The sequence below is a fragment of the Poecilia mexicana genome, unplaced genomic scaffold (assembly GCF_051168715.1).
Source record: "Poecilia mexicana isolate PSO_F unplaced genomic scaffold, ASM5116871v1 scaffold_2, whole genome shotgun sequence".
NCBI lineage: Eukaryota > Metazoa > Chordata > Actinopteri > Cyprinodontiformes > Poeciliidae > Poecilia > Poecilia mexicana.
Window position 1 is genome coordinate 22,041,770 of NW_028263371.1, and position 24,227 is coordinate 22,065,996.

The following is a 24,227-nucleotide window of genomic DNA, read 5'->3' on the forward strand; positions in this document are numbered from 1 at the left end:
ACATTTTTAACCCAAAAACGCAGCGGGCCGCTGATGGACGACCTTATGACCCCACCGCCAGGCTCAGTGCTTCCTGATCCAGTTCTCCATTTTGTCTTAAATGATATTTAGTAGTGTGACTTTTTGAAAAGTGATATTTTCATTAAAGGGTTTGACCAGAAACCTTCACCTTCCATTTATTACACATCAGAAAATGGATCTGGTGGTCGGATCCTAATGACGTGTTTGTAGGTGGAATCTTTTGTTTTTGAGGCATGTGAGTAATGAGGAAACATTCCTGCACAGCAGATAGAAACTGATAAACATCTCACAGTAAAAGTCACTGTTTGTAACTCAGCAGGTTTTTAACTTTTTCATTGAAACGTTTGAGACAAACCAGTTAAACAACTTAAAGCCTCCAGGCTAAAAGAGGTCAAAGGTCATTATGTTCAGAATGAAAGAGGTTCAGGTGAGAATCAAAGTTTCCTTCAGATCAACAATAAACAACACGATTAAATAAATTAATAAAATCTGTATTTGATAACATTAACATATCAGACGGTCGTGTCAACATGTGGAGAAACTTCAACATTTCAAGGTTCTTTGGCTCAGATTAGAAACTATTATTAGTTTTATTGCTCTTGAGTTTCTGTGCAGAAATTTGTTGGTTGTTAAAGTTATTTATAGATAAAACTGAAAATCTCCATTATTTTAATAAAATACTGATTAAAAAATTCTTAATATATTTTAAACATTTTAAAAAATCCTTTAACCTGAAATGTGAACTTTTTGTTTTTAAACATTTATTTCCAGACATTGATTATCAGATAGGATTCCTAACAGGTGAACACATGTCTGCAGTGAGAGGGGGCGGAGCCTCAGGTGGTTGAGGTGTGGTGAGTTCTGGAGAATCAGGTCCAGTTCTCCTGTTCGCTCCGACTCGGTTTGTGTGAACAGAAGGAGAAGCAAAGATCTGATCAGGTGAGTTTTAACTCCACTTTCTACTGGTTTCCAGTCCTGACTGGTTTTTCTCTCTCTGAGCTGCTGGACAGAACCAGAACCAGAACTGGGCCTGGTTCTGGTTCTGGTTCTGATGCAGAGCTGCAGCTCCTGATTTCAGTCAGAAACTCTGATTTTCTCTGAGTTTTCATCTGTAACCCAGACAACCAGCTGAGTTTGCTCCCAGTTTCATAGTGGAGTCAAACTGGTACCAGTAGGTTCTGAGATATTTGGGTTCTGGTTGGTGGATGGAAAATATTTCAATATGAAGTCAATAATTTATTGATCAGAGAGGATTTATCTGGGCTTTTATCAGTAGAAAATCTACATTGAATCGGTCTGTGGTGACAGAGGACAGCTGATCATTCCAATCAATGATTGATCAATAAATAACTGATTATGGTGCCATAGCAACACAGCGCCCCCTAGAGTATTTAAAACCATCCACCCCACCCACTGCTGTTATTTAGACCTGAACTCAGTTCAAGCATCAAACCATCAGAACCTGTAAAATCTATTGGACCCGATTTACACACCCAGCAGGAAGTCGGCCATCTTGGATCAAAATGTGGCTTTTTTTTGTTGTTGTTGTTGTTGTTTGCTTTTTGTTTTTGTTTTTTTACATTTTGGTTTTACAAGAAAAAGCAACAACAACAACGAAACAAATTAAAAATGTCAGATTTGTCCTGAGAGCTCGGATGTTTAAGCAGAAGAAAATAAAACTGTCCTCCACTCTGACCATCGCTCTGTTTCTCTCATCTTGATTAATATTAAATCACAAATCTGCAGAATTACTTGTTGAATCACAGTAATTTCTAATAATCTATATGACTGTTACCACTTAGAAGTAAACCTATTAATGTATTTTATATTTCAATCACTTAATACATTCAGTGACAGTAATATTTAGTTTTTGTTGTTTTTAATGAGGAAAATCAAAGTTTTAAACAGTTTGGGTGTATTAGGGAATCTTCTTGTGTCCAGAAGTTATCTGAATATTTAGGGTTTTTCTTTACTCTATTTTTGATTCAGTGTTAAATGTTTGTTTTGTCCATTTAATATAAATGAACTGAATTTTTTCAGAATCACTGCAGCTTTTCCTCTTTAGGTTGGTGGCAGGAATTTGACCTTTGACCTTAGTGGTTCGTTCCTAACTCCAGCGCGTCATTTCTCTTTGTAAAACTGTACCAAACTTGATTGTGCAATGAAATAAAATGGCGCCATCTAGTGTTCAGCTGTGGCGTTACAACAACATGATGAATGAACTGAGGCAGTTCTTTACGTCTTTAAACAGTTTTTCTATTGTTTAGTAGTTAGAAGGGGCGGAGCCTGAGGTGAGTCAGGTATGATAAGACCAGGAGAAACAGATCATTCACTTTATATCAGTAAAACAATCCCAATTAAAGTTTAATATTTGCTTTAATAAGTGATTTGATTGGATAATTCATCTAAACTTTCAAGGCAGAAACTAGACTTAAAATCTGACTTTAAATCCAAAACCATATGAAAGTATTTACACCCTTTAAACATCTTTACATTTCCCAGTTAGCCTGATATTTATGAGACCAAAACAAAGTATTATGTTAATTATATTAGTATTATAGGATCTGTTGCATAATTTGAAGTGGAAGGAAAATGATATAGTTTTCAGATTCTCAACCAAATTATTCATCAATCTTCACTTCAGTCCAGGCTGCAGGTGGTTCAATTGTTGACGCTGATTCAGCTGTAAAGAAGCAGCAGCGCCCTCTGGAGGAACAACAATATAATGACGTCAGAACCTGGTGGATCAAAGCACCAGAAATCCACTTCCTGTGGTTCTTGATTCGTCATATGCTGCTTGATCTTGAGATAAAAAGTTCTGGAACCAGGATCTAATTTTCAGGCTAAGTTGACTCAGTTTGTTGAACCTTCTTTAAGAACAGTGATTATATTCAGAACCCAAACATGAGAATCATTGATTTTGAATGTTTAGGTTCTGAGATAAATCAGTCCTGAGAGGAGATGATGTCTGCTGTAATCAACTCTGAAGATGAACTAATTATCAGGAATCTCAATCTGTCCCATCATCCAGTTTAACCAAAGAACCACAGATTACACACTCCTGATCAGTGATGGACTTTGAAAAAGCAACTTTAATTACTCCTTGAGAAAGTGACTTAGTTAGATTACTGATTACTTGATTTGGAAAGTAACTAAGTTACATTAAAAGTAACTATTTTAGTTATTTTCAGCAGCTGCTGCAACGCTCTACCTGTGAAAATTACATTGAGCTTTGCCATTACTTAATTGCAAGTTATTTTATAATAGTAACTGTTGCGACCGACTCGTTGAGCCGTAACAAAAACCAGGAAGACACGGCCTTCAACAATAAATACGCTCTTTATTGAGCAACAAATAAAACAAAAAGCAACAAACAAGCAGGCGGCCCCCTGTGGAGAAGACCACTCAGCTCCGAGCCAGCTTCAACTCCTCTCCCCTCTCTTGACGCACTGAAGCAGGCTGGTTATATAGCCAGGATGCTCTGGGCCCTGGCGGATCCTGGTCCCGCCCCTTCCGGTCCGCCTCGGCACAAAACACAATTCATAAACGTCACAGTAACATCTAATGTCTCCATTTATATGATTGAACTTAAGGGGAGATTGTTTAATATTGTTTAATGGTTACAACAGTACAAAAAATAAAAATCACAAACTTTAGTAATTTGTGTGTTCCAGTATTGTCTGGAAAACTATAAATAGGATTTCAGAGCCCTCTTCCTCTCCCCCATGCTCCAGCGTCCAGGTTCTGCGTTACGACCCCATTTCCTGTCAGAATGTATCTCTGCTTATTTCCAAGCCCAGAAAGTGCAACCCGTAACTCATTAAATTTGCTAGCAACTTTAGAAACAAAACGAGCCCAAAGCCACTTATAATAATTGGACTTGGTGACAGAAACTCAAAATAGTTTCTTTTTTTCCAGCAACAAAATGCGCATCTCGCTTCTCCCTCAGTTGTTCACATTTCTGTCGCTGCTGATGCTGTCGCATAGAAACGGTGGTCGCTCCCCAAGACGCGTAGAGTAAATAACATTAAATTACAAAAGAAAATAGTAACGCAAAGTGATTTCGATAAGTAACTGTAGTCTGACTGCTGGATTTGAAATAGTGACGCGTTAGATTACTCCTTACTGAAAAAGTTGTCCTGATGGTTGTTTGTTGAATTAATATTGATCTTACTGAGTCATATTACAATCAGATGTCATCTCTGTACAGCAGGTCAAGATGTTCATATATTAATCCTCTCATTATTGTCAGACTCCAGAGACAGTTTGTTTCCTGTTTTCATGAAGGTCTTATTGTTCCACTGAGGAGTGGAGGAATATTTCAGGCTTCAGCGTCTCACAGATTAATCCCTAATCCATCTGTGGTTCTCCAGAGTGAGAAACTGAAGAACCAGAAGACAGTTATTTATCTGCATGTCTGATCTTGTCCCAGGATTCAGATGTGCAGAGCTTTGGTTCATGCTCTTTTCTTCTAGCCATCAGTCAGATCAGTGTAAAGTTGGTTCCTCTGAAGGAATGAGATCTGCTCTACAGCTTGGAGGGGAAAAAAACAAATTTCTCCTGGACAATCGTGTTAAAGTCAGACTGTTTGACTCTGAGATATTTTTATTGAAGAGACATCCAACTTTGAGGTCTGGTCCAAAAAATTCAACATTTTGATAACTTTTAGCCCTCCTAGGTTAATAGGCATTCCTACTATGTGAAGCCAATACATTTAAATTCATTGGACTTTGTCAAAATTCAGTATGTGTGAAATGTCAAAAATGACCTTTGACCCAAATCCTGCCACCAAACTAAAGAGGAAAAGCTTCAGTGTTTCTGAAGAAACTCTCAGTTAATTTATATTACATGAACAAACTCAAATATTTAACACTGTTGATATAGGACATAACTCCAATAGTTTATTTCCTGTCTTGAAGGCTTTCGTGTACCAAGTTTCAAATATCTTCATTATGCCATTTTGATTGGGTTTACAACCTTTAGGGTTGTAGAGTATTTGGCCCCTTTTAAAATCCACTGAGTTCTCCAGTTTGGTCCCAGAAAAGTCCAGTGTTGATTTAACTCCCACAGAGTTGATATTAACATTTTTTCGGAGTTTATATAGTCCACACTCATATGTGTTAAATTAACACTTTCAAAATAGTTACATTTTTAACACTGGATCAGAGTAAATTTTTAACTCACAAAACAGAGTTAAATTAACTCTGTTTGGGATGCAATGGTTAACACTGATAAAATAACAATTTTGTTTGTGTTAATTTAACACTTTCAAGTGCTAGAAATTTACTCCAAAATGTGTAACTTCATGATTCTGGTTAAAATGTATTATAATAAAGTAAAACTAAAACAAATCAATTTTAAACAAATGTTTTATTTATGCAGCTGTGTTTCCAACATTTTAAACTGTTGTACAGTGAACAACATTAAATAGCATTCCATACAAGTTTTGAATATCAAAAGGCTTATAAAATTTTTGAACTGGGATTTTCAGAAGATATCTTTCACTATAAAAAAATCCCTGAAAGCACGAAAATGAACAAAGGTCTCTGTAAATAGCTGTTTAGGTAACAAAGGAAAAAAGTGATTCCCAATTAATAATATATTGGTTATCTTGCTCTTAAGTCCCCCACTCCAGGTGATTCCTTCATTTTGGCAACATCAATGTTATTCAATGCAAAAATGTATAAAAATTCATTAATGCAGGTTCATTAGAGATAGCACAAAATGTATTTTGAATAACTCATCAAATGTTGCAAGAAAGCAGTTTGTTTGGCATGGGATGAGTCACTTATCCACGATGATGTAGAGGATGTCAATCTTGCTCTTCTGACAACACACAGCAAGGAGGTATGGCTGCAGACCCCGTTGGTCCCGGAGATGTTCCTCTGAACTTCAGCATGACTAAAATGAAAGAATGCATACACCAAACATAAGAAACCAGACATACGGCCACAACCATTATAAAACTTTAAGGATTCATAAAAACCAATAAAAGAAACTAATATTTTCCCACACATACTCAAAGCTGCCATTTAATCACCTGCTGAACGTAATGTATATAAAAGCAAAGTGATAAATTACTACACATACTTTTATTTCAATTACCTTATAAAAGACAGCAAGTCTCTCGACTGCATCCCACGCATTGATTCCTGGAGACTTCAGGTGGTTTTGGAAGGAGATGTCACCATCCTCAAGTACTCCTCTCTGATTGGTTTAGCAGGAAGATGCCTAACAGGAGATTTCATTTTAGTGAAAAAATTGGGACTTTTTTAAAATAGATTTAGAAGTGCAAAAACACACTTACCTATTTTTATCAATCCTGTGAGCATCAGTATGTTCACCACTTGTCTTCTTATGGCATCACTGAGAGTTTCTGTTGTTCCACACTCCTGCAGAACTTCTTCACCACCAGACATCATTTTGTAGGGCACTTCAACCAGCTATGAAATGAAGAATAATTAAACAAAGAGAAATACATGGAGAATTTAGATTACCCAAAAATGGCACAACATGTTTAAAGAGTTTAGGGACACACTGAAATCATGCTACCTTTTTAGCAGACACTCCATTATCAGCATTCTCAGGTTTAGACAAAGCAAAATATAACTTAAGTCAAGTGTTCCAGTCAGTGCGATACTCCTATGTACGTAAGAGGACGTAATATGGAAAGCCATTTGCGCCAAAATTGAATAAATAAATAAATGGGTTAAATAAATAAAAAATGAGTAAAATAAATCAAAAAATGAAGTAAATGAGTGAAATAAATAAAAAATTTGTTAAATAAATAGTTTAGCTTTTTCATTAAACCAATTTTTAATTTATTTATTTTTCATATTATCAATTTCCCAATTTCTCTTTTTCATTTATCTATTTGTCATTTATCCCTTTATCCATTTACCCATTTTTCATTAATCTATTTTTCATTTGTCCATTTTTCATTTATCCCTTTATCTATTTACCCATTTTTCATTAATCTATTTTTTAATTTAACCGTTTTTCCATTTCCTATTTCCATTAACCCGATTTGCTATTTCCCACTTTCATTAATCAATTTCTCATATATCCCTTTTCTTACTTACCCATTTTCTTTTATCTATTTTTCATTTACCCATTTTTCATTAATCTCTTTATCTATTTACCCATTTTTCATTAATCTATCTTTTAATTTAACCATTTTTCCATTTCCTTTTTCCATTAACCCGATTTTCCTATTTCCCACTTTCATTAATCAATTTCTCATATATCCCTTTTTTTATTTACCCATTTTCTTTTATCTATTTTTCATTTACCCATTTTTCATTAATCTCTTTATCTATTTACCCATTTTTCATTAATCTATCTTTTAATTTAACCATTTTCCATTTCCTTTTTCCATTAACCCGATTTTCCTATTTCCCACTTTCATTAATCAATTTCTCATATATCCCTTTTTTTATTTACCCATTTTCTTTTATCTATTTTTCATTTACCCATTTTTCATTAATCTCTTTATCTATTTACCCATTTTTCATTAATCTATCTTTTAATTTAACCATTTTCCATTTCCTTTTTCCATTAACCCGATTTTCCTATTTCCCACTTTCATTAATCAATTTCTCATATATCCCTTTTTTTATTTACCCATTTTCTTTTATCTATTTTTCATTTACCCATTTTTCATTAATCTCTTTATCTATTTACCCATTTTTCATTAATCTATCTTTTAATTTAACCATTTTCCATTTCCTTTTTCCATTAACCCGATTTTCCTATTTCCCACTTTCATTAATCAATTTCTCATATATCCCTTCTTTATGTACCCATTTTTCTTTAACCTATTTTTCATTTAACTTTTGTTTGAAAAACTTTTAATTTTCCCATTTTCCAATTTCCCTTATTCATTTAGTATTTCCTTATTTTCTTATTTATCACATTCTATTTTCCCCGCTAAACTTAGGGGGAAAAAATAAATGCAAATGAGGAGTGGCACGTCATCAGGCTACAACTTCCCCAATTGGTTGGTTAGCGTCACACCTACTTTGCTTTCAAGAAAGATGGCGACCTACTAACGGGTTATCAATAAGCATAAGCTCATTAACTTCATTAGAAAATAGTGTTATTACTCCTGACTTTATTTTTGTGTGGCCGCTCAGACAGAACGTGTTTCAGCTGGCGGCTCTGATGGACTCAGAGCTTCACCGTCGGGGTTTTTTATAGTTTGGACGAAGCGGCCGCTGAAGTTGGCTTACGATTGAAGGTTCAGGACGCCTTCGTAGCTACCAGCTGCGATTCAACTATAAGGAGCAGACTTGACTGTACATCGTAAGTGAACTGCAATATCCAGTGGCAGCTCTACGGAGCATCGAGCTGAAAGAATGACGGTGGCAAGCCTTGGAGATCTGCATCGGAGGCCATCTTTCAGACATGCACCGCTGCTGTCCGTCCAGGATCCTCCGGTTGCCCAGACGGTAAGCTAACGCTGATGTTTTCCAACTATAGTCATATTTGTAACCAAACTTGAGGCCAACAGGTGTACTTTTGATCGCCACCAGGTCAAAAGTACAGCTTGTTTTTGCAGCACATTCATTAATGTTTCTATCGTGTTTTTTTTTCAGATGCTAAGCTGTCACAGCAGACCATCCTGCAGACCTCTGGTCTCTGTTTCCAGTGGGCTCACAGCTTCAGGGTGACCAGAGACCTTCACCTTTCTGGAGCAGGAACACCCGGCCAAATGCACTGGTGACACATTTAATTTAAAAAATGTGGCTGTTCTTATAGCATTGATATGCAAGAACCATCTACTGTTTTTAATAATAAAAATATATATATTATGAAATCTGTGTTCCTTCTCATCTGTGTAGTTCTAATTTAATCAAATCTCATGTTTTCACATCCCAGAGACAATAAGATGGATAGTTTGTTTGTGGCTTTAACCCATTCATTCCAAATTTTTCCCAAACATGTAAATATGAAAATCCGATGTCATTGATAGCCCTTTGAACTAATCAGGGAAATAATTTTAAAAATTGTGGAAAAGTATGTAAAAAAGTGTGTTTTATGTTCGGTCACAATTGTGACCGGTGGGATAATATGGTGTTCTAATACTAAGATGAGCTAAAAGTGCTTTTTCCAAATAGACATGATCATAATATGTGAACATTGTTTCTTTAGTAGAATATATCTTGCCACAGCATTACTTTAGTGCAACATTTGCTCTGTAAAGTACAAATTTGACTATCAATATATTCTAAACCAAGGTAAATTTGAGTGCTTGAGTGTTTATGCATAATTATATTGAACTTCAGTCAGCTGTAGTGTCATCACAGTAACATAGATCATAAAGATAACATCTACAGTAGAGGCTTTCATTTATATTTCTGAAAATTATGAACATTTGTCACACTGTCATAAAGTAAAACTCAATAGACTTAGTCCAGGGGTCTCCGTCTCCAGGATTTAGGGCCTGTGTCATGCATCTTTTCCATCCGCCTCTGCTTCAGCACACCTGAATCAGGTGATAAGCAGGACTCTGGAGAACTGGACTGCATACTGAAAGGGTGATCCATTTAATTCAGGTGTGTTGGACCAGGAACACACCTGAAAGTTGCAGGATACCGGACCCCAAGGCCTGGAATCAAAGGAGAGTAGTATGGCTCCTTCTCACCATTTGGTGACTTTGGTTTTCTTCAATTTTAGGTTATTTCATCTCTTTCTTACTTTCCATGTTCTTTCTTGAAGCACTCAGTGTGCAATAAAACCTTGAATTTCTCCAACGCATGGGTGGTGCAAAAGCAACAACTGGAACAACATCTCTGGAAATGACTCTTGCATTGACTGACCAGAAAGTGTCTTGGTTACATCTCGTCATAACTTGAAGAGAAGTGTCCATTTGAGATCTACTTCCATGACCTGCTGGCCTTATACCAAACCTTTGCATAAGATAATAAGCCATGATGAGCAAATCAGTTGTTCCTCCTACGACACATTTGTAAAATAATATCTGAAAGGTAAATGGCCTGTACTTGTGTAGTTCTTTATCAAGTCCAAATGACCTGAAAATGTTTTCACCACATTTAGTCATTCACCCATTCACACACACATTCACACACCGACAGCAGTAAGCTACTATATTGTAGCTACAGCTTGCCTGCCACAGTTTGACAGAAGTAAGGCAGTCATACACCGGCTCCTCCACCAGGGTCCTCTGAATACCACCGGCTGGCATGGTGGCTGAATTGTCCTCTTGATCAAGGTCACAACTACTGACACAAACAAAGTGGGGGTTCCAGCAGGCAACCCACCAGGTACAAGATAAACTCCAACCTCCTAGGCTACCGGCACCGTTTCAGGTGTGCTTTTGGTATGAACCATGTTGAGAACGAGAATCTCAATCGATGAATCATAATTTGTATTGACACACGGAGCATAAAATCAGCCAAGAAAAGCATTCAGACTTTACTTATTTTATTAACTTTCAGCGCTGAAAGGAGACGCTTTACCATTACATCCGAGAAGAGTTTCTAAAAAAGTCTGTGCAGCGTCTGAGGAGAAGGAGGAGGGCAGCTGATTATATGGACTGAAGACACTGCCTGAAATCACACCATGTCTCTGTGGCCTGATAAGTTTCTGTTTCTCGTGAGAAATGGACCTTAGTGTCTAACAGAATCAAAAATGTAACTCTTTACTATGGGCCCTTTGTCTAACAGCGTGTGACTCTTTCTCGGCCTGGTAAAGCATCTCAACAACCACCATCACTTCTTGGACCTGACCATGACATTGAACCTTGAGGGGGTTTGGTCATAAAGGTCTACACCTCTCATGTGCTCATTGATCTAGTTGACATCAGTCTCTATATAATTCTTCATCTTTGTTTCCATTAGGAAAATATTGTTGTTTTTCTAGTGGATCAGCAGTTTCTCATCTTGTGTTGGAACCTCATTTGGATCCTCTTTAAAGGGTACATCAAAGAGACAGCTGTCCCTTCGTCATAAACTTTTGCAGGTGGTAACAGAGTACCACATGCCTGATGAAGGGTCAGATTATCCTCTTTTCCCATGAACTGATCATATGCATTCAAAATCAGGCATGGAAAATGGCCCATCTTCCCCTTATAGTCCATGTTTAAGCCATCACTATCAAAATCAGTAAGGGTTCCATTTTTCTCACAACTACATTGTTGTATGCTTTGTCTGGCTATAACAAAGTCCAACAAATCAAGAACCAAACTCAAAATTAATCTTAAAAAGGAAGAAGTTAGGAATTGGAAGAATATGGTATGTATTTAAATAAGTGGGCCTATTGGTCAAACGTATTCTCCCACCTGTCACTATTATGACCGTCAACATGTTTACACATCCTGCTCACACACCTAACAAATTTTTATAAATGCAAAGGTGAATATCATAACTAGACACTTTAAAGATGATGTGCACCAAAAATCTTTGTTGTATGTTTATTTAAACATACATTGCTATCCTCTTCTTTGGGAGGTTTGTGGCACTCTTTTTCTCGCCGAGGTGCAACCAAGATTTAATCAGCTCTAGTCATGTGATAATTTAGTCTAAACATGTGATACTGCATAAGTATTATCCAAACACTAAACTTTGAATGTTTGCTGAACATTAACTGAAAATTTAATCAGCAAGCTTTTTAGAGTCCTTGAAAGTGAAAAAAAAATTCATTTTTCCTCTGATGTTTGGGTGAACTCTTCTCTGCGGAGGTCGGCCATCTCTCTGGTTCTTCCTGAAGGAGATCCATCAGGAGTTCTGGTGCTGCTCACAGTGCAGACGGTTCTCCTCCCTGTTTGCCGTTGTCCCTCTCTCAGCCAGAATCTCCAGTCATTTTTCTTGATCCTTGAATAAACATAACAGAATATGTTCTGGGTGTTATTTATGATTCGTTTGTTAATTAAAACAATGTTTAATATAAAAATAAGATTAATTTATTTCCTTAACAATTCCTTCTCCTGTTCCCTCAGAAGGAAAGAGTTTAGGACTCACTAATTACATTTACTCAAATATAGTTGAGTAACTTTTTGAAACTCAAATGAAGTTTTAGGAGTACCGTTACTATGCTGAACTTTTTACTTTTACTCAGGTCATTTTATTATGAAGCATCACTATTCTTATTTAAACACATTTTTTATTTTGTCTTTAAAAAACTAAAAATTCCGCTGAACTTTATATTTTGAGCCCTCTAATTGTGTAATTTTTTAAGATATGACATAATTGATAACTTGATCAGTTACTCAGTACTTGTATACTTTTTACCAAATGCTTCTTTACTCATGTGTAATTTCTTATTCAGCTACTTTTTACTTAAACATGTAAGTAAGAGATAAACATGAGTAAAAACATGTTTGGAGTACAAATTATGGAACAGTAACCAAATGTTGAGGCACATATGTTGAACAAAAACAGGGAAACTAAGGTGGCCAAGTTATACATCCACAAAGAACTACTGAAATGAATAGTCATAATTACTTTATATGAATACGACATGTATGCATGTGGGCCACACTTGGCACATTTCAGGGATGTAACCAATAGGGACAGATTTTAGCAGGAGTTCAGCTTTTATCCATTCTGCATTCTGTACCCTCACTAAGGTCACTGTATTCAGGTAGTCTGTTTACAAATATCAGCGTTAATTTACCCCCACATTTTTTAAATTAAATGTGTCACCAGTGCATTTGGCCGGGTGTTCCTGCTCCAGAAAGGTGAAGGTCTCTGGTCACCCTGAAGCTGTGAGCCCACTGGAAACAGAGACCAGAGGCCTGCAGGATGGTCTGCTGTGACAGCTTAGCATCTGAAAAAAAAACACGATAGAAACATTAATGAATGTGCTGCAAAAACAAGCTGTACTTTTGACCTGGTGGCGATCAAAAGTACACCTGTTGGCCTCAAGTTTGGTTACAAATATGACTATAGTTGGAAAACATCAGCGTTAGCTTACCGTCTGGGCAACCGGAGGATCCTGGACGGACAGCAGCGGTGCATGTCTGAAAGATGGCCTCCGATGCAGATCTCCAAGGCTTGCCACCGTCATTCTTTCAGCTCGATGCTCCGTAGAGCTGCCACTGGATATTGCAGTTCACTTACGATGTACAGTCAAGTCTGCTCCTTATAGTTGAATCGCAGCTGGTAGCTACGAAGGCGTCCTGAACCTTCAATCGTAAGCCAACTTCAGCGGCCGCTTCGTCCAAACTATAAAAAACCCCGACGGTGAAGCTCTGAGTCCATCAGAGCCGCCAGCTGAAACACGTTCTGTCTGAGCGGCCACACAAAAATAAAGTCAGGAGTAATAACACTATTTTCTAATGAAGTTAATGAGCTTATGCTTATTGATAACCCGTTAGTAGGTCGCCATCTTTCTTGAAAGCAAAGTAGGTGTGACGCTAACCAACCAATTGGGGAAGTTGTAGCCTGATGACGTGCCACTCCTCATTTGCATTTATTTTTTCCCCCTAAGTTTAGCGGGGAAAATAGAATGTGATAAATAAGAAAATAAGGAAATACTAAATGAATAAGGGAAATTGGAAAATGGGAAAATTAAAAGTTTTTCAAACAAAAGTTAAATGAAAAATAGGTTAAAGAAAAATGGGTACATAAAGAAGGGATATATGAGAAATTGATTAATGAAAGTGGGAAATAGGAAAATCGGGTTAATGGAAAAAGGAAATGGAAAATGGTTAAATTAAAAGATAGATTAATGAAAAATGGGTAAATAGATAAAGAGATTAATGAAAAATGGGTAAATGAAAAATAGATAAAAGAAAATGGGTAAATAAAAAAAGGGATATATGAGAAATTGATTAATGAAAGTGGGAAATAGGAAAATCGGGTTAATGGAAAAAGGAAATGGAAAAATGGTTAAATTAAAAGATAGATTAATGAAAAATGGGTAAATAGATAAAGAGATTAATGAAAAATAGGTAAATGAAAAATAGATAAAAGAAAATGGGTAAATAAAAAAAGGGATATATGAGAAATTGATTAATGAAAGTGGGACATAGGAAAATCGGGTTAATGGAAAAAGGAAATGGAAAAATGGTTAAATTAAAAGATAGATTAATGAAAAATGGGTAAATAGATAAAGAGATTAATAAAAAATGGGTAAATGAAAAATAGATAAAAGAAAATGGGTAAATAAAAAAAGGGATATATGAGAAATTGATTAATGAAAGTGGGAAATAGGAAAATCGGGTTAATGGAAAAAGGAAATGGAAAAATGGTTAAATTAAAAGATAGATTAATGAAAAATGGGTAAATAGATAAAGAGATTAATGAAAAATGGGTAAATGAAAAATAGATAAAAGAAAATGGGTAAGTAAGAAAAGGGATATATGAGAAATTGATTAATGAAAGTGGGAAATAGCAAATCGGGTTAATGGAAATAGGAAATGGAAAAACGGTTAAATTAAAAAATAGATTAATGAAAAATGGGTAAATAGATAAAGGGATAAATGAAAAATGGACAAATGAAAAATAGATTAATGAAAAATGGGTAAATGGATAAAGGGATAAATGACAAATAGATAAATGAAAAAGAGAAATTGGGAAATTGATAATATGAAAAATAAATAAATTAAAAATTGGTTTAATGAAAAAGCTAAACTATTTATTTAACAAATTTTTTATTTATTTCACTCATTTACTTCATTTTTTGATTTATTTTACTCATTTTTTATTTATTTAACCCATTTATTTATTTATTCAATTTTGGCGCAAATGGCTTTCCATAGACGTAATACTTCAGCGTTGCTAATTATTAGCCATGTGAATGTACAGGCTGGTAGCATTTAACTTACCATGGCCAAAATTATGATTTTAAATGATAGAAAAATATAACTTTAATTTTCATAAATACACGGCCCGATAATTGTGTGTGTGCGTGTGTGTGTAACCCTTTTGCTGCTAACAAAAGGGTTAGCAGCAACCCTTTTGTCGGTTGCTGCTAACTAGCAACCCACAAAAGGGCTGCTAGCTAATACATCGAGTATAGCCGTTGCAAAATAGACGAAGTATTAAATTAGTGGAAAAAGTCACATGACTATCAACTTAAAAGCGCTTAACCAAAGATTTAAGAAGTTGTACTTACCGTTTAGAACAACAGGAGAAGAAAAAATTGAGCGGTTATCAAATTCCGCTCCAAGGAAGACGATGAAGGAGGGAGGAGCTTATTTTCCTCCAATCAAACTGGAAACCATTTAACTCAGCAAATGTTAAAACAACACTTAACGAGTAAAATCAACCCTGATGCAATCAACTATTGGAAATAACTTTAACACTGGGTGCCATTTAACGCCATTTAACGCCATCAAGGGTTAAAACAACTCTTAATGAGTTAAAGTCAACTCTGAAGCCTTTAACCCTGAAATTTTAACTCTTCAGTTTTTGCTGTGCAGTCAGGACTTGGTTTATTTCAGCAGGATGAAACTTTATCAGTCCAGATTTGTCCTCTCTCTCATCCCTCTGTATCTTCATCTCTGCTGCTGCTCATCATCACTCAGAGGAAGACGGCAGAGAAGGTGAGGACAGATTCAGAAGCTGCTGGTCACCTGAAAACTAAACACCTGATCAGGAGGCCAGACGCTTTTCTGGAGGAGCTTTAATCAGCTGATGCTGCCACCTAGTGGTAGCAGCAACACAATCCTGTCTCCATGGCAACAAACAGGATTTAAAGATCTTTAAGTTTCAGCCTGAAGGAAATCTGATCCTAGAATGACTGACGATCCTTAAAGGGAACCTAGAAACATTTGGTAAGTTGGTGTTTATTTCAGATTTTCTGCAAGGATCAAGTCAGTTTTCATAAAAGAATTAAAGAAATGGTTATTTTTTTGGTGTGTTGATGATTATCATGTGATTTAAATTATTATTTTCCATCTCTAATCCAGTGTTTTTTATTTTGGTCTCCTAAGAAGACCAAAATAAAGTCTGAAACATAATGAATCCTTCATGTTTTCCAGGTAAAAGATGGCGCAGCAGCAGGAAGTGGATTTTGGTAAGTGATCATATAGGAACAAACTGACCAATCACAGCCTGTGTTGCTGCCATGTGATGAAGCTCTGGTGGAAATATTGTGAGTTTCTGTAAATCCTGAAGGTAAAAACTGAACTCAGATGGAAACTAAATGGAACCGAAGTGAAGAACAGGCCAACAGCTCTGATATTTCAGGAATATTAACTATAATTAATTTATCCAGTAATCACATCATTTATTACTAATTTATTATCTCAGATGGAAAGACTTGCTGTGTCTTAGTTTTATTCCAACATTTGGTGACAGAGATGAAGAAAGAAAAGTGTTGAAAATGTTAATCATTCAATATTTTCATCACAATATTAACTAATAATTTCCTGTTTTCCTAAAATGGTGCAGCTCCATATTTAGAAGGTGTTTCTTTTATTGTTCTTCCTGCAGTGAGGAAAGAAAGTGATGAACCAGAAGCTTCATTTGGTCTCATGTAGACAGAATCAGTGGTCGTCACTCAGATATGAGGCAGAAACACAACAACAGGTTTAGACCTGAGGAGCTGATCAACAGACTCTGAATCTCTGGATGGAGCAACATGAATAGTTGATCTTCATCACATTTTTCTCTCAGACGTCAATTTGAATTAATCCTGTTTCTGATTTCTGCCTGCAGAGAAAAAACTATCAGATGTTCGTATTAAATTTGTGGAGAGAGTTTCTGAGGAAATCCTTTGTCAGCTCTTCGATGGTCTTGTATCGGATGACGTCTTTAAATGTTTGGAGAAAGAAGAAATACTGCACAAGTACAAAAGTAGGGCTGATAAGGCCCGCAACACCATAGATGCCGTGGAGAAAAAAGGAAAGAAAGCCTGCAGATTGATGATCAAACGTCTTCATCAAATAGATCCGACTCTGTCCAATGAGCTGGGTTTGTCCTCTGACTCCTCTGCTAAAGGTGAGACCCAAAGTTCATTAAAACTGCTTTGACAGCCTCTACTGTCTTTGATTCAACTCTGACCCCTCTGAACTAGAACTTCCTTAAAGGTCAGTTCACAGATAAAACCTTAAAGAAATTAAGGTTTTATCACACCCTCAGAATGAACTGCTTCATGCTGATCAAACATTTCCTTTTCAGATTTCGTCTTACAAAACTGGTCTCTGATTTTAGGTGCCACCTGGTGGCATTTAGCATGTTTAGCATGTTCCTCATAGCAGGAGAACATGTATCTATATATCAGGAGTGATGCACAGTGGGAGATTTTGGGTCATAGGACTCGGCATTAAAAAATTCTTACTTTGAGACTTGAGTGTATTCAGGAGACCCTGAATCATAATATATTTACCTGGATTAGAGACAACATGGGTTTAATGATAAAAATGAATGAATTAACTAGAATAAATGTTTACTAACGTTCAGCAACGTTCAGGCTACCTGAACTTTAACATTATAGAGGCAACATGAGTCTGAATCAGTATGAAGACAGACCAGAACAGCACTACCTATACACAGAGCTGTTGAACTCACCTCATGTTAATGTTTATTGCAGTGAAACAGACCATAGAAACTCTTTGTTGAGTTTAATGACATCAGGGTCACAAAGACTCTGTTTGGTTCAACTCCCAGCTAAAACGCTCACAGTGTCTCCAAACAGCATCGATCAGTCAGTCCAGAAATATCAAATTTTCTCCATCCTCACAGACTGAAGTTAGAATGACTTTCTCTTTTTTAGATAAGACAACTATTTTTATTAATTTATTGATTTTTATTATTCATAAAAGTTTCTTGCAAATCCCCTCTGAGAACATCAAAAGAAATTGTGCTCCCTATATTTAGCTGAAATGTTTCCTCTTGTGTCTCTTTTTCCAGATATTCATATTCAGTGTCAACAGGAGCTGAAAGAGTCTCTGAAGAAGAAGCTCCAAAGTCTCTGTGAAGGCCTTAATGAACATGGAAATAACATCCTACTGAACCAGATCTACACAGAGCTCCACATCACAGAGGGGTTAACTAGAGAGATCAACCAGGAACATGAAGTTAGACGCATTGAAACAGCATCCAGGAAACAAGAAATAATCAGAAGAGAAGACATCTTTAAAGTCCCACCTGGAAGAGATCAACCAATCAGAACAGTGATGACCATGGGAGTGGCTGGCATTGGGAAAACACTGTTAACACAGAAGTTCACTCTGGACTGGGCTGAAGGCAGAACCAACCAGAATATTGATTTCATATTTCCATTCACTTTCAGAGAGCTGAATATGCTGAAAGAGAAAAAGTTCAGCTTGGTGGAACTGATTCATTACCACTTTGAAGATGTTAAAGACGCAGGAATCAGCAACTTTAAAAAGTTCCAGGTTCTGTTCATCTTTGATGGCCTGGATGAGAGTCGACTTCCTCTGGACTTCAACAACAAGGAGATCCTGACTGATGTTACAGAGTCCAGCTCAGTGGATGTTCTGCTGACAAACCTCATCAGGGGGAAACTGCTTCCCTCTGCTCTCCTCTGGATAACCACACGACCTGCAGCAGCCAATCAGATCCCTCCTCTGTCTGTTAGCATGGTGACAGAGGTCAGAGGGTTCACTGACCCCCAGAAGGAGGAGTACTTCAGGAAGAGATTCAGAGATGATGATAAGGCCAGCAGGATCATCTCCCACATCCAGAAATCAAAAAGTCTTCACATCATGTGTCACATCCCAGTTTTCTGCTGGATCACTGCTAATGTTCTGGAAGAAATGATGAAGACCAGAGAGGAAGAAGAGCTGCCCAAGACCCTGACTGAGATGTACATAGAGTTCCTGCTGGTTCAGAACAAAATCAAAGAGGAAAAGTACGATGGAGGAAAAAAGACAAAATCTATCTGGAGTTCAAAGAACAGGAAGCTGATTGAGACTCTTGGAAAACTGGCTTTAGAGCAGCTGCTGGAGGGAAACCTGATCTTCTATGACAAAGACCTCGAACGTTGTGGTATCGACATCGAAGATGCTGCGTTGTTCTCAGGAGTTTTCACCCAGATGTTTAAAAAGGAAAGAGGAACGCGGAACATCTCCGTCTACTCCTTTGTTCATCTGAGCATCCAGGAGTTTCTGGCTGCCGTCTACATGCTCCACTGCTTCACCACCTGGAGGAAAACAAAAGTGATCAAAATGTTGTTGGGAAAATATTATTTTTTCATTTCTTTGGGTGAGTTCATGAAGAAAGTCATGGAGAAATCCCTCAGCAGTGAAAATGGCCACCTGGACATGTTTGTCCGCTTCCTTTATGGTCTCACTGTGGAGTCCAACCAGAGACTCTTAGAGGATCTGATGGGTCAGACAGAGAACCGTCCAGAAACCATCCAGAGAATCATCACCAACCTGAAGGAGATGAACACTGATAGAATCTCTGCTGGCAGAAGCATCAACATCTTCTACTGTCTGGTGGAGATGAACGATGTCTCATTTTATCAGGAGATCCAACGGCTGCTGGATTCAGGGAAGCAGCTCTCAGTGACTGACTGTTCAGCTCTGGCCTTCATGCTGCAGATGTCAGAGGTTCTGGATGAGTTGGACCTGGAGAAGTACAACACATCATATGATGGACGACAGAGACTGGTTCCAGCAGTGAGGAACTGCAGAAAGGCTCGGTGAGTCCAGATGTTTTCATTGTGTGAATGCTGATTCAGCACTATTGTCCTCCTGTTTCTTCTTCTTTCTTCAAGTTAATTCTGGATGTTTTTGGCCTTTAACTACTTCCTTCATCCTGTGGATGATTTCAGCCATTCAAACATCTAAACATTCAGTTCATCCAGGACAGCTGCAGCTTCTGGTTTTTACACATTTAGATCATTTAAAAATATTTAACTTTTTATCAGTTTTCAGGTTGAAATGAATAGAAAACCTTGAACTCTAGAAAATCAGTTTCTTCTGAAGGATGCAATCAGCCAGAGAAATATTTTAACTTTAAACTCCTCTTCACTCATTGGACCGCTACTCAGCAATTCACCTTTTAGGATCTTTGATGTATAAAATTAATTTATACATAAACGCCTGCATTTGTGTTGTTGCCATGGAAACTAGTCAGAAACTTTGTGAACAGTGTTGATCTTCTTCATCCTGTCATCATCCTCTCCTCTTCCTCCTCCACTAGTTTCCTCTGAGTTTGTAACTGAGACCAAAATGTGGTGATTGTTGTCTGGTTCCAGAAAAAGTCCTAGTTTCTGTCAGATCCTCCCAAAGCTCTGAGAACTCTGCTTCCAGAGCTGGAACCATTTTCCTCATCAACTCTTCATCTGCAGCCTTTGTTGAAGCTGTTAGCTGTCCTCCATGAAGACCTGCAGAGACATGAGCTTCAGCTCTTTAGACATCCCAGCCTCTTTAGTTCTGGAGAACTTTCACTGCTTCACCATGAAGATGCTGCTGGACCCAAACGCTCCGTCTCCTCCAGGGGTTTTGCTCTTCAGCTCTTTAGGAGTTTAGCAACAATTTCTTCTGACATCCAAACCTTTGTTCCTCTGAGACGATGGACAGACCACTGCAGAGACACGTGTCCCTCTTCCAACCAGTTTGTCCCAGTTCCTCTCAGACCAACAGAGGACGGTCCAGACCTGAAGGAGCAGCAGGACCGGTTCTGCTGCTGCTCTGCAGGACGACCAGAACAATCTGCAGCTTTTAGCTGAAGCAGGTTGACGACTGTCCACTTTCTACTTTGTTACAGCATCAAATCCAGCAGATGAACGGAGACACAACTGGGAGCATCATGTGTCTGGTCTGCTCCCAGTTTCCTCTGTGGCAGCATTTAATAATCTGCTGCTGGGAGCCATGTTTCTATAGAATATACTACTATTATTAATGATGAGGAGGATTCTAGATGCTGCAGCAGCAGATATGGGCTAAACAAACCCAGAGATGCCAGAGGTCCACAGCAGGCTGGACTTCATGCTCTGCTCACTTCACTTCCTGCTTGGTGGAAGATCTCAAGGAGCCAAACTGTCTAGTCCAAGTCAGTGTGACTTGTCAGAGCTGTGAGCAGTTCTTCCTCCTCTCCATCATCTCCAGTAGTTTCCTTCATTCAGCTCAGTCAGCCTCTTCATCAGCTGCTGCAGCTCCTTTGAGGCTCTGATGCTGCAGAGAAACTGAACTTTCCTTCACAGATGATAGAAGATCTTCAACATCTGACTGAGCTGAAGGTCTGAGGACATGAAGCCTGGACCAGAACCAGAACCAGAACCTGGACTTTAGTCAGGAACTGCACAGACTCTCTGTCGGGTCAAACTCAGTAAACTGAAGATCAGATTTTCATCAGATGATGACATCATGATGACATCACTGTTATCATATTTTAGTATGTTTATGATCCAGATTGATTTCATTAGAACTGAATTTATTTCTTCTCTCATCACAGACTTGGTGGCTGTTTGATCCATAAGGATGAATGTGAAGTTTTGGCTTCAGCTCTGAAGTCCAACCCAGATCTGACTGAACTGGAAATAAGTTTGATCATCATAATTGAAGGTGGAGAATCAGATATGAAGAATCTGTCTGAGATCCTGCAGAGTTCAGTCAGTAAAGTGAAGAATCTGAGGTTTGTTTTCTCTATTTATACAATAAAATCATTCATTGATACTTTAATCTTTAGTTTAATTAATAATGTAATTGTAATATTATAAGACAACCTGTTTAAATGTCAGAATAAAATGTCTAACACATTTTACCTTATAAATTATTTTCTTATTTCAGACTTTGAGATTATTGAACTTTTTCAGTTTTAATCATTTTAAAATGTTTCTGACTGATGAACAAAATTAGTAAAATAATTCAAATTAAGTTAATTAACGATGGAGATGTTTCTGATTCTCATCTTTACATCCAGAATGAAATGTTTTCCTCCAGTCGAGCCACAAACACTGACCAGTTCAAATCATCACTAATGAAACATCTAAGAAGTGACTGATTGTAGAAAAGCAAATCTAGATGAACTGAATGACAGTGAGGTTTGCAGCAGCAGCAGGTTCCTCACTTTGTCCTGAAGCTGTGGTTCTGTTGGGCCGGGTCAGAGAGGAACCGACCTCTTCAGTCTGACAGCTGTCAGTCAGTTGGAGCCTCGTCTCTGTGATGAAGCTTCATCAGGTCACGTCTCCTTAGGAAATAATGGCCTCCATTGGCTTTCAGCAGCTTTAAGAAGAACCCAAGGCCATTCATGAATAAACTGAGTGGTTCTGATCCGGTTACCAAGTCGGGTCTCCAGCTGATGATCAGGAACCAGCAGAAATAGCTCACCTCATCCAGGCTGCTGCTCAGAGAAAACTTTGAGTTTCTTTGTTGATCAAATGTTCTGGTTCTGCTGGTTTGGACTCTTTAAACCAGTTTGACTGGATCAGATGTTAGAATCAGTTCATCATGTTTCTTTTACATTCAGGGAAATTAATTTTCTACATTTTATTATTTATTTGTTTATATTTCAGTTTTAACTGCATCTTGTTGGCTTCAGCTCATTTTTTATTCTTTATTCAGTTTGATGAGCTGCAGTTTGTCAGAGACCAGCTGGACGTCTCTGTTCTCAGCTCTGAAGTCCAAACCGACCCATCTGACAAGACTGGACCTCATCTACAACAATCTGGGAGATTCTGGACTGAAGGAGCTCTGTGGTTTTCTACAGACTGAAGGCTGCAGACTGAAAACTTTGTGGTTTGTAATTATATAATTATTGATATTTCTGTGAATAATTATCTATAATTGATCATTAATCAAAGTTCATATCTTCTGTTCTAATAAACATTTTCTGAGTTTGTTCCTGGACTTGGATCCAGAGTTTAATTTAGTCCCTCTGTGTAACTGAGTTGGACCTGCTGACCTGAGGTCAGAACAGGACAGCATTCGGACCCCCAGTGTGTAGAAATCCCCCTCATGTCAAGCAGGTCAAAGGTCATTCAACCCAGTCTAGAAAAGTGAATTCCTGGAATCTGACAGGAACAAATCAATAATCAATGATTGATGCTTCAACACTTTGATCAGAACCTGGAATGATTTTACTGACTAAAATCCTCCAACACAACATGACCCAGTACCAGGTTCTGGTTCTGGTTCTGAAGTCAGCAGGTCTTCATTGAAGCAGCAGCTTGTTGGCTTTAATATTCATGAGAATCTTTAACTGGTTCTGTTGGACTGGTTCACCTGCATCCTGTTGGCTTCAGCTCATCTTTTATTCTTTATTCAGGTTGCAGAGATGCAGTTTGTCAAAGATCAGCTGTGATTTTCTGGCCTCAGCTCTGAAGTCCAACAGCCTCCATCTGACAAAACTGGACCTGAGATACAACAACCTGGAGGATTCAGATGTTCAGCAGCTGAAGGATCTTGTAGATGATCTAAAGTAAGTAAATGTTTGTAGTGAGTCCAGCTGCTGTCAGCATATTGAACTAAACCCAGTTAGCATCAAAGCAAAGCTCCAGTGTTCCCAGTAAAGCTGCAGCTTCTCAGTGGGAGGAGAATGGTTCAGGCTTCCTGATTGGACACAGAGACAGCAATCAGCCAATCAGAGGAGCAGCAGCTTGCTGTGTTCCTGTGTTTGTGTTGGTGTGAAGATGAGTGTTGTTGCTGTGTCCATGTCTCCAGGACGTCCAGCTGGACTCCAGCGTCCAGCCGTCCAACATGTCTAGAGACAGTGGTCCTCATTCATCAAACTGTGGCAGCAGCAGATCTGATCTCAGATCTGCTTGTTCTCTCAGTTCAACAGGAAACAACTGATCAGGTTCATCTTGGTCACAGCTCTGAGATCAGTCTGACTGCAGCCTGGAAACCATCTACTGGATGTGCTGCGTCACTGACTGCTGCTGGAGAGGCTGGAAACACTCACTGATCTGATCTCTCCATCCTTCTTCTCTCTGCAGGTGGGATTCTGATGATTCTGACTGAAGTAGAGAATGGTTTCTGTGTCCTGCTGATCCTCAGAGGTTGAAGCTGCAGCAGTTTGAGTCTAAAGAGACTCTGACTGGATCCTGATGATGACCTCTGACCTCCACGATGTTCCTCCTGTTTATTTTCTCATGTCTGTCATTTAGTGTCTGATATTGTTTGTCTTTTTGGATCAATAAAGATCCGATTCAAACTGGGCTCCATTTAGAGGCTTCATGGAGTTTTGATCTGAACTGGATTCAACTGGAAAGTTGATCTTTTTTCTCTGATTCATTTTCATCCTGGAACCAGAAATGGTCTGAGATGGAAACATGGGAATCATTTCAGTTCAGCTTTGAATCATAAAGACACTTCAAACCTC

At 37.9% G+C, this 24,227-nt stretch overlaps 1 protein-coding gene and 2 long non-coding RNA genes across 6 annotated transcripts; 1 reads left to right on the forward strand and 2 right to left on the reverse strand.

The window, feature by feature from the left end:
• The first annotated feature begins 826 nt into the window (after positions 1-826).
• Positions 827-24,227, forward strand: LOC106912837 (NACHT, LRR and PYD domains-containing protein 3-like). 4 transcript variants are annotated; one of them, XM_088003776.1, is made up of 10 exons: positions 827-960; positions 15,515-15,763; positions 15,971-16,005; positions 16,425-16,520; positions 16,650-16,931; positions 17,844-19,602; positions 21,360-21,539; positions 22,469-22,642; positions 23,172-23,324; positions 23,842-24,227. In XM_088003776.1, exons 5-10 carry the CDS (start codon positions 16,856-16,858, stop codon positions 23,864-23,866), a joined length of 2,367 nt encoding a protein of 788 aa, XP_087859902.1. In that variant the 5' UTR covers positions 827-960; positions 15,515-15,763; positions 15,971-16,005; positions 16,425-16,520; positions 16,650-16,855; the 3' UTR covers positions 23,867-24,227. The 4 variants fall into 4 exon arrangements, with proteins under 4 accessions (XP_087859902.1, XP_087859903.1, XP_087859900.1 ...); XM_088003774.1 differs by lacking the exon at positions 16,425-16,520 and having other exon boundaries at positions 828-960; XM_088003777.1 differs by lacking the exon at positions 15,515-15,763 and having other exon boundaries at positions 16,425-16,931.
• Positions 5,375-6,573, reverse strand: LOC148160610 (uncharacterized). Its single transcript, XR_015762342.1, has 3 exons — positions 6,329-6,573; positions 6,127-6,252; positions 5,375-5,922 (listed from the first exon to the last, which is right to left on the reverse strand). It is a non-coding gene; the product is annotated as an uncharacterized LOC148160610 (long non-coding RNA).
• LOC148160611 (uncharacterized) lies at positions 11,442-14,292 on the reverse strand. Its single transcript, XR_015762335.1, has 3 exons — positions 12,958-14,292; positions 12,687-12,810; positions 11,442-11,855 (listed from the first exon to the last, which is right to left on the reverse strand). It is a non-coding gene; the product is annotated as an uncharacterized LOC148160611 (long non-coding RNA).

Excerpts from the sequence above, each read along its gene's own strand:
- LOC106912837 (XM_088003774.1), top strand. The coding sequence starts at position 15,978 with ATGGCGCAGCAGCAGGAAGTGGATTTTG. Across the intron at positions 19,603-21,359 it reads AGGAACTGCAGAAAGGCTCG|ACTTGGTGGCTGTTTGATCC; the intron begins GTGAGTCCAGAT and ends CTCTCATCACAG. Across the intron at positions 21,540-22,468 it reads AGTAAAGTGAAGAATCTGAG|TTTGATGAGCTGCAGTTTGT; the intron begins GTTTGTTTTCTC and ends TTCTTTATTCAG.